This window comes from Lathyrus oleraceus, chromosome 4, assembly GCF_024323335.1.
Source record: "Lathyrus oleraceus cultivar Zhongwan6 chromosome 4, CAAS_Psat_ZW6_1.0, whole genome shotgun sequence".
Lineage (NCBI taxonomy): Eukaryota > Viridiplantae > Streptophyta > Magnoliopsida > Fabales > Fabaceae > Lathyrus > Lathyrus oleraceus.
Genome location: NC_066582.1, coordinates 140,158,267 through 140,179,005, shown reverse-complemented (window position 1 = coordinate 140,179,005; position 20,739 = coordinate 140,158,267). Strand labels below are relative to the sequence as shown.

The 20,739-nt window shown below is 34.6% G+C and overlaps 1 protein-coding gene across 1 annotated transcript; it reads right to left on the bottom strand.

Moving 5' to 3' along the window:
• Window positions 1-6,909: 6,909 nt before the first annotated feature.
• On the bottom strand, window positions 6,910-12,427 carry LOC127074121 (protein cornichon homolog 4). The gene is made up of 4 exons (XM_051015414.1): window positions 12,071-12,427; window positions 11,659-11,840; window positions 7,260-7,382; window positions 6,910-7,162 (listed from the first exon to the last, which is right to left on the bottom strand). The coding sequence occupies exons 1-4, from the start codon at window positions 12,140-12,142 to the stop codon at window positions 7,126-7,128; spliced, it is 414 nt and encodes a 137-aa protein (XP_050871371.1). The 5' UTR covers window positions 12,143-12,427; the 3' UTR covers window positions 6,910-7,125.
• Between the last annotated feature and the right edge of the window lie 8,312 nt (window positions 12,428-20,739).

Genomic DNA, 20,739 nt, shown 5'->3' with positions numbered 1-20,739 from the left:
TTATTGGGTAAGAGTATTACCCTATCATGGTTACTCTCATCCATATGTTGTCTCATTTCCATTATAGAATTCGTTGTAAACGTCAGCATTGCCTGGGAACCAAATCCCATTCCCATCTGGGGTGGTATGGTTAGATCGTGGTTACCTATGGCCGACCTAGACATCAATATTTATTGAATATGTATTCGCAACATTATCAACAAACATCGAAGGGTTAGTATGTAGGTTTGCCATCATTGACATTGGCATCCCATAAGGTTGTTCATGCCCCAACATGGGCATTGTAAAACCTGTGGCGAAAGGCCTAAAATCTGTCGCCATAATTGGTCTAGGAGTCACTGGGTGACTCTAGGTTATTGAAGGGAGGGAAACTGTCCCCTCTTGCATAGTTGATGGCGCAACTGTCATTGGTGGTATGACTGTTGTGCTAGCAGTCGAATGGATTGGTTCAGTCAACGTCGCAGTGATCATTCATGTCGCAATGCTATTATAGGGTTGTTCTCCATTATTGTTTCTAGGAATAACCATTCTCCTAACGTATTTCCTTGTAGGTTTCCTAACTTCTCTCTTGGCTATCTTACCTCAATCTCATGCACACTCACAAAATGAGAAGTCAATGCAATGAAGAACTTAAATATGATATTTTTCAAAATGAAAAGTAGAAATTCACATAAAAAGGGTCCCACAAGGTGTGCCAATTTGTTTACTGGTAAATTTAGTAAACAAAACAAGTTTCTATTAATACTTAAAGGGTCAAACTCAAAAATATCCCAAAACATATTTGTGTGAATCATGACCTTTGAACACCATATTGCTATCAAAATCGAAGTGCAAGGTTTGAAGGATGATAACTTGAAGACTAAAATCGAAATGTAAAGGCTTTTAAAGTAAAGTGACTAAAAACAAAATGTGAAGATTTTGAAAGTAAAGTGACTGAAAATAACTTAAAATGTAGGAATGGTTAATGTAAAATGCTTCAAATTTATAAATGTGGAACGCATATGTACACTTCTTCACTCGTTTCTCAATCACAAATACTTTGAGTTTGTAGAAATTTGAGTACAATTGCGGATCCTTACAACATAAGAAAGCATATACTTATATACTAGTCTGAAATAACTGCCCACAACGGTTATCTAAACACATTGTGCCACATTTTTGCTTCCATGCAACCGTTGTCTTTGACAGACTTCCACGCGTCTTTGAATAACCATCTGATCCTATCCAATTCTGACTCATTCGACTAATCAGAATAACCAACCTTGATATTGGAAATTTTACTAAGTACAAACTCCACAAATACTCTTTGACCTTTGGCTACAAGATTCGACTGGAATTTGCCACATCATCTTTCAACAGGTCAAAGTCATCAAATCAACCTATGGTTTCGATTGACCATGTTCGACTTCACACCTCACCATGGCATGCCCTTGTGTTAGTTGCCATTAATATTTATGTTGAAAATCCAAGGTAACACAATCATTATTTTTGTTGGCTGAAAGTTTAACTTTTGTTTTTGTTGTGCTACTAGCTACTTGTAAACATGACATATTTCATTTAAATGTATCTTTAAATGATAGGTTGATCCACTAGCAACAATAACATAATTCCTTTTATAGTGTAAATGTTTCCATTTTTCCATTATTTAACTCCACTTCTTTGAGATAAGTGATGGCACTTATCTGGTTTGAATATGCTTTGTATAGATTAAAATTTTATGAATATGTTAGTGCATCTAGATTTCTGATAATAGATTTCATTAGTTTTTAGTGATGACTTAAATGTATATTACTGTGATGTGTCATTCTTTTATAATAAGGTGAGCACCTTAGATCATGTGGTTTTGTGTCTCGTTATTAGATATGTTATGTTCTTTGAGATGTGGAATTTATTGGTAGATAATTCGTAATATATATTGACAACTTAGTCTCATACCATTACAAAATGTGATTTTGTCACTCTGTTATTACCATTCTTAGTAAATGAGTTACCTCGGCCGATACGATCTTTCTACTCAATCATCAATATCTTTCTCTTATTCATATTCTAAATATGAGTGTTCATTTTCTCTATGATGTTATATGGTATTTGATCTATGTTAGTCTTCTTCCTAGGCAGTGGCAAATTCGTACACTTAGATCTTTCATATACGATTATGCGTGTCTTCTTGTTGGCGATGAATATGATGTAAAAACAATTTCAATTTTGGGTCCCATATTCTTATGGGTCCTTTAGGGTTATTTTTGTCAGGCTTCTTCTTATTATGTACCTTAGATTTCAAATTGTAAGGTTTAGAATCATTCAAGACTTTTGGTTTAAAAGTTTGATGTCTTGAATAAATCTTAGCCTTTGTCTCAGAACCTTAGACTCTGATGTCTTAGGTTGTGGTTTCTTTAGAACCTTCGACTTTATAGTTTTTGGTCCTGGTTTCTTCAGAACCTTTGATTTTGAAGTCTTAGGTTCTGATTTCTTCAGAATCTTTGACTCTATAGTTTTAGGTTCTAACTGGTTCAGAACCTTTGCTTTGTCAATAACAGGTACAAAATAGGAATCTAGCTCTTTTTGAGCAAAGCTTGAAGAATAAGGTTCTATTTGTTTAATCATGATTTCAGACCTTGGATTAAAAGGTTTTTGAGAATAACCAAGACACCCTCCATTACTTATGCTTACACCATAAATCATGGATGTAAGCTTTGTTTTGTTAAAGCCAGTTATGATAAACTCCTGAAGATTCATTTCATGCTCATTAAGAGATTTATCAGACATTTATTTTACTAGAGCAATATGATCTCTTTCTAAAGCTTCATATTTATTCTAAGAAGATTTTAATTCATCTTTTAATATATCATATTTCTTTTTCAATATTTTCATATGTTTGAGTTTGTCTTGATAATTACCCATAAGGTCTTGAATAAAAGTAATCAAATCAGAGCGCGATAATTTAGAAAATGTCTCATCTTCCTCTTCAGACTCTGATCCAAAATCTGAGTCAGATTCTATTTCTGAAGATGTAAGAGCCATCACAGCTAGAATGACTTATTCTTCATCTTTGTCAGAGTTTTCTTCATTGTCAAGATCATCCCATGTTGCCATGAGACTCTTCTTGAACTTGTTTATGAATCTTTCCTTCTGATAGCTTCCTTTTCTTTGAATTGTCCTTTTGCACTTATGAACAGTCAGCAATGAAGTGACCAGACTTCTTACAGCTGAATCATCCCTTATGATCATATTTCTTTTCTCTAGAGCTTGATCCCCTGAAGACACTACTTTTTCCAGAGAATATTTTGTTCTTCTTGGCCAGATACTAGAATCTTTTGATTATGAAATCCATTTCTTCATCATCGGAATCTTCTTCATAAGTTCCTACATGAACTTCTTCTTCAGATTCCTACTTTTAAGAAGACTTGACAGGTTGAGCAACAAATTTCAAAGCAAGAGACTTTTATTTCTTGATAGGTTTGTCTCCATTGAGCTCCATCTCATGACTTTGAAGATTGCTTATCAGACTTTCAAGACTTATAATGATTAAGTATTTGGCTTCCTGAATAGCTGACACATTTGATCTGTATCTGACAAGAAGACTCCTAAGAATATTCTTGACATGATTAGAAGTTGTATATCTCTTGTTCAAAACTTGAAGTCCAAATACAAGAACTTGAAACCTTGAGAATGTTGTTTTAATGTCTTCATCCTCCTTCATTTTGAACAGTTCATATTATTGAACCAGAAGGTTAAGGTTTACTTCTTTTACTTGCTGATTTTCTTCATAGGTAGCAACCAAGGATCCAAAGATGGTTTTAGCAGTAAATTTGTCAATAAGTTTGATGTACTCAAAGTGAGGTAGATCATATATCAAAATGCTTCTAACTCTGTGATGTTTCCTATAAGTTTTGTTTTGAGCAGGTGTGAGACTTTTCTTGTCAGTTACCAATCCTAATCCATTAACTGGAATATTAATGTTATCTTTAAGAATATCCCACAACTTATCATCAAGACCTATGATGCGATTGTACATTTTACTCTTCCATCATTCAAACTCTGTATAATCTTCACTGAAAGTTGGAGGTCTAGTTGTATAGTTATTCTTTTCAGAGGTATTATAATCATAGTTTACAACAACAGTGTTTCTAGGACCACCAGAGGTTTCATACATATCAGTCATGTTTTTATCTAAGGATCTTTTTATGTATCACTATTAAGTGTTAAAAGCACAAACCATGCTCTGATGTCATATGAATGTGAGAAAAACACTAGAAGAGGGGGTTGAATTGTGTTAGCTTTCTTTTTCTTTTATGCAAATCTATTATTCGATTTTGAACACAAGATCTAGAATCTAAATCAAAGTTAAGTGTTTAGCAGTGGATTAAAGAACTTTAGAGGTAGAAAGGAAATCAAGGGAGACACAAACAATTATCATGGTTCCTCCCAAAATCGAGAATAGTCAAGTCCCCTTGTACTTCCAAGAGATTTTCACTATAACCAAAAATGATTACAATTTCCAAAACATAAAGCAAGAGACTCCAAATGCTCGAACACACAAGTAAGAGACTTAATTACTCAAGCACACAAGCAAGAGACTTCAAATTCTCAAGCACACAGGCAAGAGACTTCTAATGCTCAAGCACACAAGCAAGAGACTTTAAATTCTCAAATACTTAGGCAAGAGACTTCTAATGCTCAAGCACACAAGCAAGAAACTTCAAATACTCAAGCACTTAGCAAGAGACTTCTTAAACTCTAACTTACAGTTAAGAGATTGTGAAAAAGTACACTTGATATACAATCAAAGGTGTAGATAAAATACAACACATAAAGATTTTTTGAGACTTAAAGAACTTCTAGAATATACAAGTGTTAATAAATTATAAGTTAAACTTGTACTTTTTATTTGACAGAGTAACATCTCTTTTATTGTTAATAGCTTGTTATTTTTCTTCAAGTCTTCAGCTCCTTATATAGAGATAAATGAAAGAGTCTTTGAAGAGTTTGCACAATAGAGTATTTGAGAAGCTTGATTCAGAGACGTTGACATGTTTCTTGATATGGTTAATATCGTTTAAAGCTCATTTAAAATCCATTTGCTACAAAAGGAATTATATGTTGCATCTCAGTTGTCTTTTGCGGATTTTTTCTTAAGTCTTCACGTGATCAGAAGAAGACAAAATGTCCTTAGAGTCTGATAGTCAACTATCATAACCTCCTCGATCCTTGTATTGACTGAATCTTTAAAGTCTGAATCTTCAGAGCTTGATGCTTCAAAGTCTAGATCATCAGAGTCCGGATCTTCAGAGGCTAGCGTCATTCAGAGGTTGACGTCATTCAAAGTCTGATCTTCAGCTTCTGATCTTCTAAAATTTGGATCTTTAGCTTCTCTTAAAATATCCATTCTCAGTACCAGTATTAGGTTTTCTTCAGAAGTTTAGTCTATGATCCCGCACACTTGAATATTTGTTAGTATACCCTATTTTTCTTTAAATACCTTGTTATCATTTTGTTCCAACATATAATGCATAAGCATGCCTTTGTTACTATAACTGACTTAGAGATAATTGATGATGGCTATTTGATTTGAATATGTTCCATATTATTAAAATTTTATGAATATGCTGATGCTTCTAGATTTATAATAATTCTTTTGATTAGTTTTTCAAAAGTTTTTGGTGATGACCTAAAGGTAGATTGTTGTGATGAGTCATCCTTTTATAATCAGACGAGCCTTTTAGATCTTGTGGTTTTGCGTCTCGCATTAGACATGTTATGATATTTGAGATGTGGAATTTATTGGTAGACAATCCATAATGTATTTGGATTTGATAGCTTAGACTCGTACCATTACAAAATGTGATTTAATTATTATATCATCATCATTCTCAATAAAAGAGTTATCTCGACCGATACGATCATTCTATTCAATCATCAATATCTTTCTTCTATTCATATTCTAAATGAGTTTTCATTTTCTCCCTGATGTTCTATGGTATATGATCTATGTTAGTCTGCTGCTTAGGTAGCAGCAAATTCGTACACTTAGATATTACATACACTTAGATATTACATTTATAATTATGCGTGCCTTCTTGATGATGATGAATTTTGACGTTTGGATTATTCATTCAACATTTCCGTACTTTGATTTTTCATAATTGATTCTTTTTGCAAGTCCTTCAAGAGATCGCGATTCTAGTGACCTCTTACCAAATCGATCTTAAATTATGAGTTAAAATTTACCGGACTCTACGATAGACTCTAATGTTCATGTATGGAATATAGATGTACCTGGAAATATATTTTGATGCCAAAACAAAACAGGGTCTAAAATGAATTATCATATATGGAGTGAACCTCCTACTTTTAATGAAACTAAGCTTCCATGCATTCTTATTTGTTTTTATCTTTACTCAAGTGACCATTGAGGTAATACCATGATAGGAGTTACATGTTTGTATATCTAATGACCAAGATAGACAGAGGCACTTTCTATTTTAAATTAGTTCTTGATGTGCTTATTTTGGGGGATGACATTGGAAGTAGCTTATGCACCATATAATCTCATTAGACTGCCGATTCTACATTGAGTAGCGTCTGTACCTCGTCCTCATATTGATTCAATGAGGGGACTTGAACTATGCATGATTAGATCTTTTTTGAATTGGACATTGTAAGCTTATGAACAATGCATGACTCAATCTTTTTTTTGGATTGGACATCGTAGAGCCTATGCCATTTCAAGTCAAATAAACTCCATTAGATAATTCAATCCAACACCTATACCACATTCCTCGTTCCAACACTTTGCTCTTGCCTTATTGTTTTTTAATACCATAAGATGTTATTGCCTTAACTATCTAGAGTGTCAAACTACATTCCTCGTACGATTTCAAATAGCATTACTCGCAGAGAAGTTAGCACTAAGAGAAAAAAACACATAATCCGCACCATAAAACAAATTTAAATATAGCAATATACAGAATTTATTATCCAACCACCTAGCCGGGAAGGGTAGGCAACCCAGACCTAGAGTATAAGTTAGTCCATAATATGGGAAGTAACTAGCTACTCTCATTTCAACTTGTCTGGCAGCTCACTTCCAGAAAGCATTCCACAAAACAAAGCAATCAACACCGACTAATCATCATGGTCGTCCAATGATGTGTAGATCAACCTGCGGCAAAACGCAAATGCAAAAATAGTCAGTTCATTCAGCATTTTTTTTAATTTTAAAATTTGATGAATGAGAAGCATTCTTTCAAGTCACAAACCAAAATAAGGAGAGGAATAGGATAAAAATGAGATAGAAGAGTTTGAAAAGCCTTTGCTTCTTTTCCCGAGAGAGCATGTTGAATATCTCTGTAACATCGACCAGATGCTTTCTTTGTCTGAACCTGATCAAAGTAATGAAAAATGCAATTATCAGGACCATACTATGCACACTCCAGTTTATTATAAGCTGAATAATTAAAGGGAGAAAACAATCCACCCCCATTTTAAACTAATAGTGCACAACACGATTGTGGTACATTGTATAAAACTAGCACTACACCTTATAAACATTATAAACATGATAAAAAGTTATAATTATCCCATTAAGTGGAGTCGGCTACATGAATCAAATTTCATAATAATATTTCTATCCAAGACCATGTTTTTATCTAAAATTTGTTAATTTAGACATTTTTCTTAATAATTTATCGTTTTTTTAGGTCTTCTTTCTCTACCTCTAGTTATTTGAATCCTCTCTATCTGATATATTCCCCTTACAACAGAATCGACAGTTCTTCTATCTACATACCCAAACCAACTAAGTCTATTTTTCACTATTTTTTTCTACTATAGATGTTACCACAACACTCTCTCTAATATTGTTATTTCTAACTTTATCTCGTCTAGTCTTACCACATATCCAACACAACATCCTCATATCTGATACACTTACTTTATTCTCATGTTGATTCTTAACCGTCTAACATTCTGTCTCGTACAATATTGCAGATCTCAATAAATTTTTCCCTTCAGCTTTAGTGGTGCTTTTGTATTACATAAAATCCCTGAGACCCTTCTCCATTTCAGCCATCCAACTTGAATTCGATGGTTTTCATTCTCATTTATTTCTCCATCATTTTGTATTACAGATCCAAGATATTTAAACCGTGTGACTTGTGGTACGATATGATCTCCAATTTTCACCTCCATGTTTGCTAAACTTGCATTCCATATACTCCGTCTTACTTCTGATTAGGCAAAAGCCATGCGTTTCTAAGTCTCCAACCTCTTTTAAATTCTCTTTTGACTCTCAAAGTAGGATTTTATCATATGCAAAAAGCAAACATCTCGATGCTAGCTCTTGGATGTGTTCCGTGAATACATCCAAAATTAAAGTAAAAAGGTAAGGGCTTAGGGTTGAACATTGGTGCAATCTTATTGTAATGGGGACTTTCGTCTCTCCAACCCGACTACGCACACTAGTCGAAACCCCCCATACATATCTTGGATAACTCAAATATAGGCAATCCTAACCCCTTTCTTCTCTAGGGATTTCTACAAAATCTCTTTAGACATTATCATATGTCTTCTCCAAATCAATAAAAATTAAATGCAAGTCTTATTGATCCATCTGAAAATGCTCCATCACACATTGGAGTAGATAGAACACTTCCAAGTTCGATCTCCCATACATAAAACCAAATTGATTATGAGTAACTTGAGTCTCCTTTCTTAATCTCTTTTCTTAATCTCCGTTCAATAACTCTTTTCCATAACTTCATGCTATGACTCATAGGTTTAATGTCCTTATAATTTGCACAATTTTATAGATCCCCCTTATTCCTATAGATTGGAACTAAAGTAATTTTTCTCCATACATCCGGCATTTGCTTTGATCTCATAATTTCGTTAAAAAATTTAGTGAGCCAATCAATGCCTCTATCTCCAGGAATTTTACACACCTTAATAGATATATTATCTGCCCTAACCGCCTTATTATTACTCATCATTTTCAACCCTTATTTTACCTATTGTTTTTTAATCTAAAATAAAAGTGTAAATACAGATTGCTGTATCGAAAGGGTCTGTGAAATGAATGGCGTTAATATATCCAACAACACAAATATGACTTTAATTTTAAGTTGAAAAAGTGAGAGCAGGATAATTGCCCACTCCCCCCACACTATAAGCAATATATTCTCAAATAGTTATGTCACATTGTTATTACTTAGCTTGTTATATTATAGTGTTTTTTAATCGAAATTACATTACAGTGTTACTATGCTTTAAATAGGTAAAATAAATGGGAACAAAGGATGAAGAAATAAAGAGGGTGAATTGATGAGTCTGGGTTTATCAAGATAAATGACGTAAAATACTTTAAAAAAACACGTTAAGCCCATTCGGCCCAATTCTCACATAACCCTAAAAATTTCCCAATTTCTATGAGACCCTAAGTGCCGCCATGCTTGGCAGTAGAGAGAAAAGAAGAATGGTCAGAAACAGGGAAATAAAGGAGGAGGAGGAGGTCAAGTCACAGGCAGTGGCGTTGCAAGAAGCGAAGAGTATTGGGTGCGAAAAGAACTCGAGAGAAACATAGAAGAATGGTTGGTTTCTCCGGATCCGGCCCGAAGCTGAAATAATCTAAAACAAATTAAGATTTTTCCAAGAAAAAACTCCAACCCAATTGATCAAATCCAGAATGATCAATGCAATACGCAGCACAGAGGATGAGGTTTGAAACGTAGACTCATGCAATCCTGCAATCTAACTCGCAATTTTGCATACATTGCATTTAAGAACCAACAACAAACACATCCAAAGGTTTTTGGGGCATCCATGATCAATTGAAGTTGCATCAGCTGCATTTATCCGCATTTTTTCGTAGTATCAAGAATTGCACTTGCAACGTATAAACCAAAATTAAATTACAGCTATTACATTGGTTTTTCATTCGGTCTCATGCAGTCATGTACCATGGATGTTATTATCATCACGGCTTTTGTTGGTTTACAATACTAAGGATGTTAATGGTTGAGGTTCGAACTGCACAAAATGAACCTTAATTAATCATCTAGTTTTATAAATCAAACTATGTCATGGGACCTTACTAAACTCAGAAATTGAACCGCTGTTCCTGATTGATTCATTATTTTGATTTCCTACAAAAATTAAATCAATTTTATAATGCTTTCATCTTCACATAAAGTGAATAATGCAGCTAAAAGATTGATAGTAGACCAAGAGAAGAAATTTCTTGTGGCTTTTTCGTAATAAAAAAGCACTATCAGTCTTATCCCTAAAAATCAAACCTATTTGGGTTGGACCTAACGCATCCTAACATAATCGGTGTGTGAGATAAAGATTGCCTCCACTTATAACACGATGGTTCATATTATATCTTGTCAAATGTGACTCTTAACACACACACCTCACGCCCAGGATTGGACATCTAGAGCGTGACCCGAGCGACCCGATAGCAGTGACTTGATAGCAAGTGGCTCAGTGGATCTTAGATAAAACTTTGATATCATATCAAAATTTAGATGGGGTATAACTCCTCATTACATAAAACAGTTTGTAAGATGAAGATTACTTTCACTCCCACCTATAAAATTACGCTATGTTGTCAACTGCATGCTATAACGAAATAGATAGTGGTGGTAGAGTTCAGCGCGACACTATTGGCCTGCGAACCACTGCCAGTAGCGGTTAGAGGCCGCTAATTACAGCCCCAAATCACAATTAGAATTTTGGGGATAAATTCCTCATTCTTTTTCTAAAACTGTTGCCATTTTGTTTAAGGGTATAAATTTCAATTTGAATCCTTTGAATAGTAATGTTATGTTCTTGATCACAACTGATCATTTATCCTTTCTTTCTACATTAAGTTCAGTTATGTTTTATTCTTCTTCTCTGCTCAAGTTTTATTTATCTATACTTTAGGTTCTTTAACCATTAAGTATGGTGATCTCTTCAATATTTTGTAAGTCAATTTTTGAGTATTTATGTTTACTTTGTATATTGGTTTTTAGACTTTGCAAAAGCGGCCGGCCATCCCACAATCCGCTATAGCATTTTAGACGGGCGGAGCTACGCAACGCTATCCGAGATTAATAACATAGAATTACGTTCACCATATCTCATCCAATGCGAGACTCTTAACAAAACAAACCCAAGCTGAACCAAACAACAGAATGGAGAAAGACCTGCAACTTATTGATAATTGGGCGAATCGGTTTGGTCTGATTCTCTCAACACTCCCGCAATTTGACTAAAAAAATGCATTATAAAGCAAATAGTCAATATTCAAAATCAACTCTTCATCCTCTCCCAAACTACTGTGCTCACATGAATGCTTCCCCTGGAAGAGTTTTCTCAGAAACAAACAACACATTTAGTAATGATTGCCATCACGAAAACTGCTTAGCAATTCCATGAAGCATAAGCCAACATACATTATAGCAATCAAACTACTTAATCTTATATACAACGAGCGAGTTACTCTTTACCGGAAAATTGCAATTGTACACTACTACAATAAAAACCCAAAATTCTAACACAAACCATTCACTCACAAATCAGAGTACAACTACAAACAATGATCATTTCCTATTAGATACTTCATTGACAATAAACTTGCAAAAAGCTTATTTATAGATTTAACAGAAAACTTACAATTGCACATTGTAGTAGATGTAAGGAACGCAGAACAGTGCCATTATCCAGTGCCCTGTTACAATGTAGAAGCAGAACAGTGCAGCTAATATAATATACTCAGGAAAAACCACTCTGTTTATTCGAGATGCGGAATCATAAGGATTTATATAATCGAATTCAAGGTCTGCCAGGCACATTAACTGTAGGAAATGAAAGAAGAAAAAAAAATCAGCATATGGAGAACGAACTGAAACACAACCAAATTCTTTACACACTCCTATAGAAAACTACAAATCACAAAAACACATTTTGGCGATATTGAGAATAACCCTAATTTAGAACCAGAACAGTACAGAACCCTAATTTAGATTAACATATAACACAATAATGGGGCAATTGAAGTTGAGTATAAGCATGAAGAAGGATTAACCTGGTAAATAATGATAATAATTAAGGCAATAAGGGTGAAGAAGGAGAAGAGCCACGCAAATATATCAGCCATACTCCTTCTCTCACTTGTGAATTCGCACTATATTTCAGTACTGAAATCGTTCGATGAGAATTGCGCACGATAGCAGTTACGCAGGGTTCGTGCGCGGCACGGAGAAGAGTAGAAGAAACCTTGGAGGATCGGAAATTGACAATTTGGGATGTACTAGTGGGTGAAGCTACGAATCATGTGCCAATTAACAATCCACTTCACAAAGGAAGCAATCGGTAAACCCTTGTTTTTTTTAGAAGACTTTCTTTTAGTACTCCTTCTCGTTCGCTTTTAGAAGAATTCTTTAACTAATAAACCATCAATTTTATCATTAAAATAAATTATAAGTTTAAAAAAAAAAAACCGATAGAATATTGGGTCCCGTCCATTTTCACTCTTAATCCTAACTTCAAAGAGTGTAAGATAATGTGTTTTATTATTGTTTTCTCTACCACAAAATCTAAAGTTTTTGAAACAATTCACCTTCAACCTAATTTGGTTACAAACCATTCTCGATTTTTTTACGAAAATAACTCACTTTTTCAAGGAAATTTTCAAAATACTCCATGGTTTCAAAATTTTTTCCAAACTACCCCACTTTTAGGAGGAGTCGCCAATTGAATTGGAGACTCCTCTTAAAAATTAAATGGAGGCGTCAATTGAATTGGCTAGGGCAGGTGCCCTGACCAATCCAATTGGCGCCCCTGTGTAGAGCTTAAGAGGAGGCGCCAATTCAATTGTAGCCTTAGTGTAAAATGCTATTTTTTTTGTAAATGGTATACGTGATAGATAAATTTGATATAGGACCAATTGATATTAATAAAATGTGTCGTTTACACAAAGAAACCTAATGGTGATGACCGGGATCACCTAACCGACCTCCGGTCTCACATCCTCTAGTTACCCTAATCCGTGACCCTAACCCACGTTGATGATTTGGTACCGGTGTTTGAGCATATGAGGGGCCAGGAGCGTCACTACCAACTACAGGAGAAGGTCTGTTGAGGTAGTCAGACAAGTCGGCATAGTCTTTAGTATGCATCGATGGTGTACCGCCGTAGCTGAGCTCATGACCCATGCCATAGAAGTTGGGATATGGTTGACTCATTGATGGGCGACTGGGACGGTTGAAGGGAGACATGGGTGTGAACGATGCGTCGAGGAAAGGTTGGAAAGGTTGTTGGGGTGTTTGGTATATATAGGGTTGTTGGATGTTTTGGTTTTATGAGGTTTGGGCTTCTTGGCTACGGTGGGAGGAGGGGCGGTTGGTGTTGAATGATCGTTTGGTGTTCTGGCTTAGGCGACTTTGATAGGGTGATGGTGGTTGGTGGATGGGGTTTCTTTCTTATGGAGGTTGCTCATGGCGGTTGCACAAGACGGCAACAACAATGTTTTTCCCATTGTGTTTGCTCTTGTTGAAGGTGAAACGACTGGTGGATGGGGTTTCTTTCTTCGACATCTCAGAACGCATGTGGCTCCACAAGCCAATCTCTGTTTGGTTTCTGATAGACATGCTGCCATTGAGAGTGCCTACAACAACCATGACAACGGATGACACGATCCTCCTTCTACCCATGTCTATTGCATCAGACACATTGCACAAAACTTCATGCGAGCTATAAAAGATAAGAATCTTCACAAGAAGGTGGTGAATGTTGGGTATGCTCTAACTCAGCCGTCATTTCAATATTATCGTGATGAAATTAGACTGTCTAATGAAGACGCGGGGAGATGGCTAAATAACATACCAGTAGCGCAGTGGACGTGGGCATTTGACGGAGGTTGTCGATGGGGCCACATGACAACAAACCTTGTGGAATGCATGAACGGGGTATTCAAAGGAATTCGAAATCTGTCGATAACCGCCTTGGTAAGATCAACCTATTATAGGTTGGCTTCTACGTTCGCAACCAGAGGTGAAAGATGGAGTGCGGTGCTAATGTCCGGGCAAGTATTCAGTGAGTGCTGCATGAAGGTCATGAAAGAGGAGAGCATCAAAGCTAGCACACATGCTGTAACAGTCTTTGACCGTCATAGGCAAAATTTCAGCGTCCAGGAAACAATGGACCACAACGAGGGGAGACCAAATTTAGCCTACGCTGTTAGACTAAACAGAAGTTGGTGCGATTGTGGAAAATTCCAGGCCTTCCGCATACCTTGCTCCCATATCATTGCAGCATGCGCTTATACTCGTCAAGATGCTTACAACCATTTATCTGATGTGTACAAGGCCGACACCATCATGAATGTATATAATCAAAGCTTCTCGATACTACCAATGTTGGATTACTGGCCTCCATATGAAGGTGATATTGTTTGGCACAATGACGAGATGCGTAGAAAGAAAAAAGAAAGGTCAAACAGCACACGTATCAGAACAGAGATGGATTCCACAGATAAAATGATAAGATTATGTAGTATCTATCGTCAACCAGGACACAACAAGAACAACTGTCCCAATCGAGGAGCATCATCTAGGTCTTAAGCTTTTTGTAACATTGTATGTATGTAACCTTCAATCATTATATATCATTAAGTTTTTGTCACAACGAGGTTCACAACAAACATCAGTACAAAATAAGCTATCTGAAAATAGAAATATTTCTAACTGATTACAACAATCAAATTGATGTCGTCTCGACCGAACATCATTTCTCTAGTATCCTTATCGGTCTTCATTCGCACCCAACCAAAGATACTGTCAAGTCTCTTAATACTTCTAATTTTTTTCCCCTTCTGGTATTTTCCCATCTAACCAACGAACCAGCTCCCTCTTCAGTTGATTGAACGTAGTGATGTTCCAGAACAGCATCAGCATCTGAGGTTTGTCTCTCGCATAAATCACCTTACCGTACCGGCGACGAACACTAAACATGATTGCCAAATGATTATATGAGATGTGGAACAATTACTCACACAATGCATCTATTTATAACACAAAAATTGCATTTTAGGAGGAGTCTCCAATTGAATTGGCGCCTCCTCTTAAGCCTTACACAGGGGCGCCAATTGGATTGGCTAGGGCACCTGCCCTAGCCAATCCAATTGGTGCCTCCATTCAATTTTTAAGAGGAGTCTCCAATTCAATTGACGACTCCTCTTAAATGTGGGGTAGTTTGGGATTTTTTTAAACCAGGGGTATTTTGGGAATTTCCTTGAAAAAGTGGGTTATTTTTGTAAAATTTTCACCGTTCTCCAATTGGTTCTAGGAAGATCATGGTCCTTAATTGCTTTAACAATCGAGGCGTTGTCGGTTTCAAAATGCATGTAGTGGAAACCTAGCTCAATCACTTTGTTAACGATTTTAATTATCGCCATCACTTCCGCTATAACAGGATTGTTACCACCTTTCATTTTCCGGATAATCTTGTTTATTATCTCACCATCTAAATTGTAAAAAATGGCTCATAATCCCATATCCCTTCAACAACTAAGCTCGCATCTAAGGTACAATAAATTCAATCATTAGCTGATGGGGATTTATCATATCTTCGTCTTCAACATCAGGTTTGTGGTTTCAATTCTGTTTGACTTGATTTTGGTTCATCGGAAATTTATCCTTTTTTATCTCTTCTTTGTCTTGCATGTTGTTATTTCTAGGCTTGTGAATGATGGAGTCAAAATTTGAGATTTTACTTTTAAAAAGGTATTTATTCTTCATATTGTCACTATTGTTGTTGATAGAGTCTATGTTGGGATCCTTGTCCTTATCGTTGATGTTTTTGCATGTTACTTTGTATTTATGATGTTTATATGTCCTCATCTAGTTTCTGATCTTGTTAGACAAGCTAGTGTTATTTTTATTTCGCATAAGACCTTTAAGTCTGTTAGGTCTCATATAAGACTTGTTCTTTTGAGTTTCGATCTCATTCATGCTTGGAGTCCTACTTCTGATGTTACTTGTTCTAACCCCATTGTTGTTGTTAATGGCTATGTAAGAGTCCTCTTAGAGCAAGGTTGTTAGGATTAACATTGAAATTATTATGATACTCAGTTAAAAATCTTTGAGCTAGGTTGTTTATGAGATCACAAGTAATTTTTAATTAGCATTGGGAAAACCATACACCCCAGTACCTCTCCATTTGTTAGGATTAGAATTGAAGTTATTATGATACTCAATGTAGAAATCAATATAGTGAATATTAGAGTCCAATATATGCATAATTACATCATTACACCAAAAAATCGCTAGGCCCTCAGCCTCCCCACCACCACCACCACTAGAGATGCAATCAATATAACGATTGTTGGTAAAGCCTCCAACTTTTATTATACTATTAAGATTATTTTTATTGTTACACTATTTAGTTTCACACAAAAAATAGAAGGAGAATGTAGAGATATCATCTATTTTAAAGCTCTAATAGTATGAAGGTTTCCCAACCTCCTGCAATTCAAGGATAAGATATTCATCTTTCATTGGCTTCCTTCTTAAGAAGGGATGCAAAGTTCTTTGTTGTAGTATTTTCTGGAGTAGGATTACCACTGTTAATTTGAAGGACTTTCCGCTTTTTGTTGTTGTAGTTTCCCATTTGATTGTCTTCGTTATTAAGTTTGGTAGAGCTTTCTCCCTTTTCCTTCATAACAAGGGTGGCCATTTTTTCTAGCATTGCCTTGGGATTAAGATTGTAAAGGTTAATGCTAGGCTTTTTGGATGGGTTGATGTTGAACCTTCTTTCATAATGTTGCATAATTTTCCTTCCTGATTAGTTGGTTTTAATTCAGGGACCCAAGGATTGACTTTTATGATTTTGTGTCTAGGATTGGATAGGTTTTTGCAGTGTTCTTAATTATGGAGTATGATACCACATTTGAAACAGAACATAAGGAGTTTTTCATATAAAAAAATCTATCTAATTAACCCCCATTAGCTATACTTCCAATGTACATACCAGGCTTGATGTGTTTATCAACCCTGATATTGACTTTGACTTTGATGATGGGTGATTTATCTTCCATCTTATAGGAGTCTGCTTCTACAACTTCACCAAGTCTTGCACCAAGTTTGGAGTCCATTATAGGGGTTTCTCTATTGATGGAAAGTCCCCAGATATGGACCCAAATAGAAGCCCTATTGAAATCCTCAAAGTTCAAAGGTTGAATGTCATCCCATCCTTAGAGGATAAGCCAATAATTCCTGAAGATCCGGGGGTTTCTCTTCAAGATTCTTTTCTGGCCTTCTGGTTTATCTATTAGGATTTTGTAGACATGAGGTTCAAGTTCTTGCACCATGAGATTAAGAGGGTTACACCAGATATTGGCCATAACCGATTGAATGGAAGCTTTGTGGATCGTTTTTTCTATTATAATCTTTCCCAAGATGCAAGGAAAACATAATTCTTAGATTTCCTGCAATTATTATTCTTCAAATACATAGAGTTCAGGATTGCACATATTTTTAAATTTATCCTCTTTTGAAGTTTATTTTTGTTCTAGAATTTCCAGGTTTCTAATTTCCAATCTAATGGGAACAATGATTTTGCTAATTGGTTTAGGTTTTGAAACAATTTTCAGGTTCTGCTTCTTTTTATTGGTGGTTTCAGCTTGTTGAGATTGGAGGCCCAATTGGAATTCCACATCTTGATTGAGAGCAAAATTCAAAATACAAGGGTTAGTGTTAGTGCCAATGTGCCCCTTCTTGGAAGTAAGAACGTGGTTCGTGGTTCTATGGTTGATTTCTCGGAGTTTTTGATGGTTCTCCATTGGAGAAACGTGACGAGAAAAACACGAGAGAAAACACAAGGAAAGCTAAGGGGAAGGAAGGAGAGAGAGCATGAGAAGAGTAAAGGAAAACATAAATCAGAAAATAAAGGCTATCTTATAAGACACACGCTTACAAGGAAGGATCTGGTAAAGGAGAAACGCCTAAGAGAGGGAAGCAACACACTAGATGGATGGTGAAAAGCCAAAAAGAAGAAGAAGAAGAGGAAAGGACCAGATGCAAGTGGTTTGATCTTGTTTTAATCTTGGAGAGGTTCTTGGAGCAATTTTCTCAGCCACTATCACTATGTAGCACATAAAAAAAATTCAACAACAAAAAATTATAAGTCTTAAATGCACTTTTGTTCTCTCTATTTAGGTGCTTTTAATTATTTTGTCCTTATTTTAAAACTTTATTTTTTGGTCCCAATTTTATTTTCTTTGTAATTTTTTTCTATCCCCTCCACTTTTCGAGACATGGAAGTCACATTTGAAGTCGTGGAAGTGATGATTAGGATTTTTTTTGTCCCCTCCATTTTTGTAGACGCGAAAGTAATAATTAAGATTAAAAAATGATTTCAATGACGTGTCAATAATGACTAGGATAATTTATTATTTAACATATTTTTATAAAAATAAATTTATAATTTTAACTAAATTTTTTAAGAAATTTATTTAACTTGCTAGAATGTTGAAGTCCTAAATTGTTTTCATTACAAAAGAATTTAGTGTTTATGTATCTTACACAAACACACCTTAATGTATATTTGTGATTTGGAGAGATGGGGAAAGACATGTGCCTTAAGTTCACAAATAGTATTTTAAAATTTGTATTAAATAAATTTTAAATAAATTTTTAAATATTTTAAATTAAAATTATTAATTTATTCTATAAAAAATATTAAATAATAAATCATCATCATCATTGATACATCATTAAAAATCATTTTTAATTATAATCATCACCGCCACATCTGTAAAAAGTGGAAGAGACCAAAAAAATCTCAATGAAAGTAAAATTGAGGGACAAAAAATTGGATTTTGAAATAAAGGGATTAAAAAGTTAAAAACACATAAATAAGAGAATAAAAAATGCATTTAAGCCTAAATTATAACAATCTAAAATGTTTAGACATATCTGGATAAATAGTTAATAGTTCGTCTCTAATTTATTTACATAAATTATTTTTATAATAAAAAATAACAATAAAAATAATTATATCTATAATGTAATAAGTTATTTTTTAAAACTATTTTTAAAACCTTATAAAAATATACTTAACACGATTTATGAAATATAGATGCGAGAATCAATTTGGTTTTATGTCAGAGAGGTCAATCATAAAAGCAATGTATCTACTATGACAAATGATGGAGCAGTATCAAATGCACCAACAAAAATTACATTTAATTTTTATTAACTTGGAGAAGACTTAAGATAAGGTGCCTAAAGAAATTTCGTGGAAAGCCTTACAGAAGAAATAAGTTAGGATTGCATATATTTGAGTTATTCAAGATATGTATGAAGTGGTATCTATTAATGTGTAGACATAAGGTGGAAAGACAAACGATTTTCCTATTACAATAGATTTGCATCAAGGTTTAACCTAAGCCTCTACCTTTTTTACTTTAATTTTGGATGTACTCACAAAATACATTCTAGAGATAATATCGAGATACATGTTTTTTGAAGCTAATATAGTCCTACTTGGAGAGTCGAATGTGAATTAAAATGAGAGGTTAGAGACAAGTTTTAGAAACGCATAACTTTTGCCTAAGCAGGAGTACGATGAAGTATATGGAATGTAAGTTCAGCAAAAGGAGAAATGTTTTTAACTTAGAGGTGAAAGTTGGAAACCTCATCATCCTACAAGTCAAATGGTTTAAATATCTCAAATCCATAATAGAAAATGATGGAGAAATAGAAAGGGAGGTAAATCATTGAATTCAAGTGGAGTGACTGAAATGGAGGAGGGCTTTAAGGATTTTATGTGACACAAAGGTACCATTCAAGCTAAAGAATTTTTTTATTAGACTATGGTAAGACCTATGATGTTGTACGAGACAAAATATTGGATGGTTAAGAATTCATACGAGAATATAGCATGCGTAGCAGAGCTGAAGATATTATGTTGGATGTGTGGTAAGACTATATGAAATAAGATTTGAAACGACAATATTAGAGAGAGTATTGTGGTACCATCTATAGTAAAAAATACGGTGGAAAATAGACTTAGTTAGTTTAAGCATATAAATAAAAGACCTGTAGATTCTATGATAAGGAGTGTGTATTAGATGGAGAGGCATCAAAAAACTAGAGGTAGAGGAAGACATAGAAAAATTATTTAAAAAGATCACGAGATTAACGATTTAGATAGAAGTATGGTCTTGGACAGACTATTATGGTGAAAGTTGATCCATATAGTTGAGTCCACTTATTAGGATACAACTTAGTTGTTGTTGTTCTATGGATGTGGTTGTTACAAATTATTTTAAGAAAACAATTTTTTTAAGTAAGTGAGCTACCGTTTTTTAACAAAATCTCTAAAAAATTTGAAACAAAATTAATTTTGAAAATTTAAAACAAACACACTTTATATTATAAGTTATTTTACAAGGTCTTTTAGACAATATCACAAAACTTATATTAGTGGATAAACTCAGATAAGTCAATTAAAACATACACATAGTCTTAATATTATTATAATTAATTACTCTTTTGGTGACAAATTATTATTAATTGCCATTGAGATGCTGCAACCTAAATGATTGTAAGTGCTCTCGATATTTGACATATAGAATGAGATGCCACAATCTTGTACAAGGACAAAGTGAATGTACTTGTGACTTTAATGTTGGATTTGTAATCGAAATGGTGGGAGAGAGTACATAGTGTAATTAATTTGGCTGTGACTAAT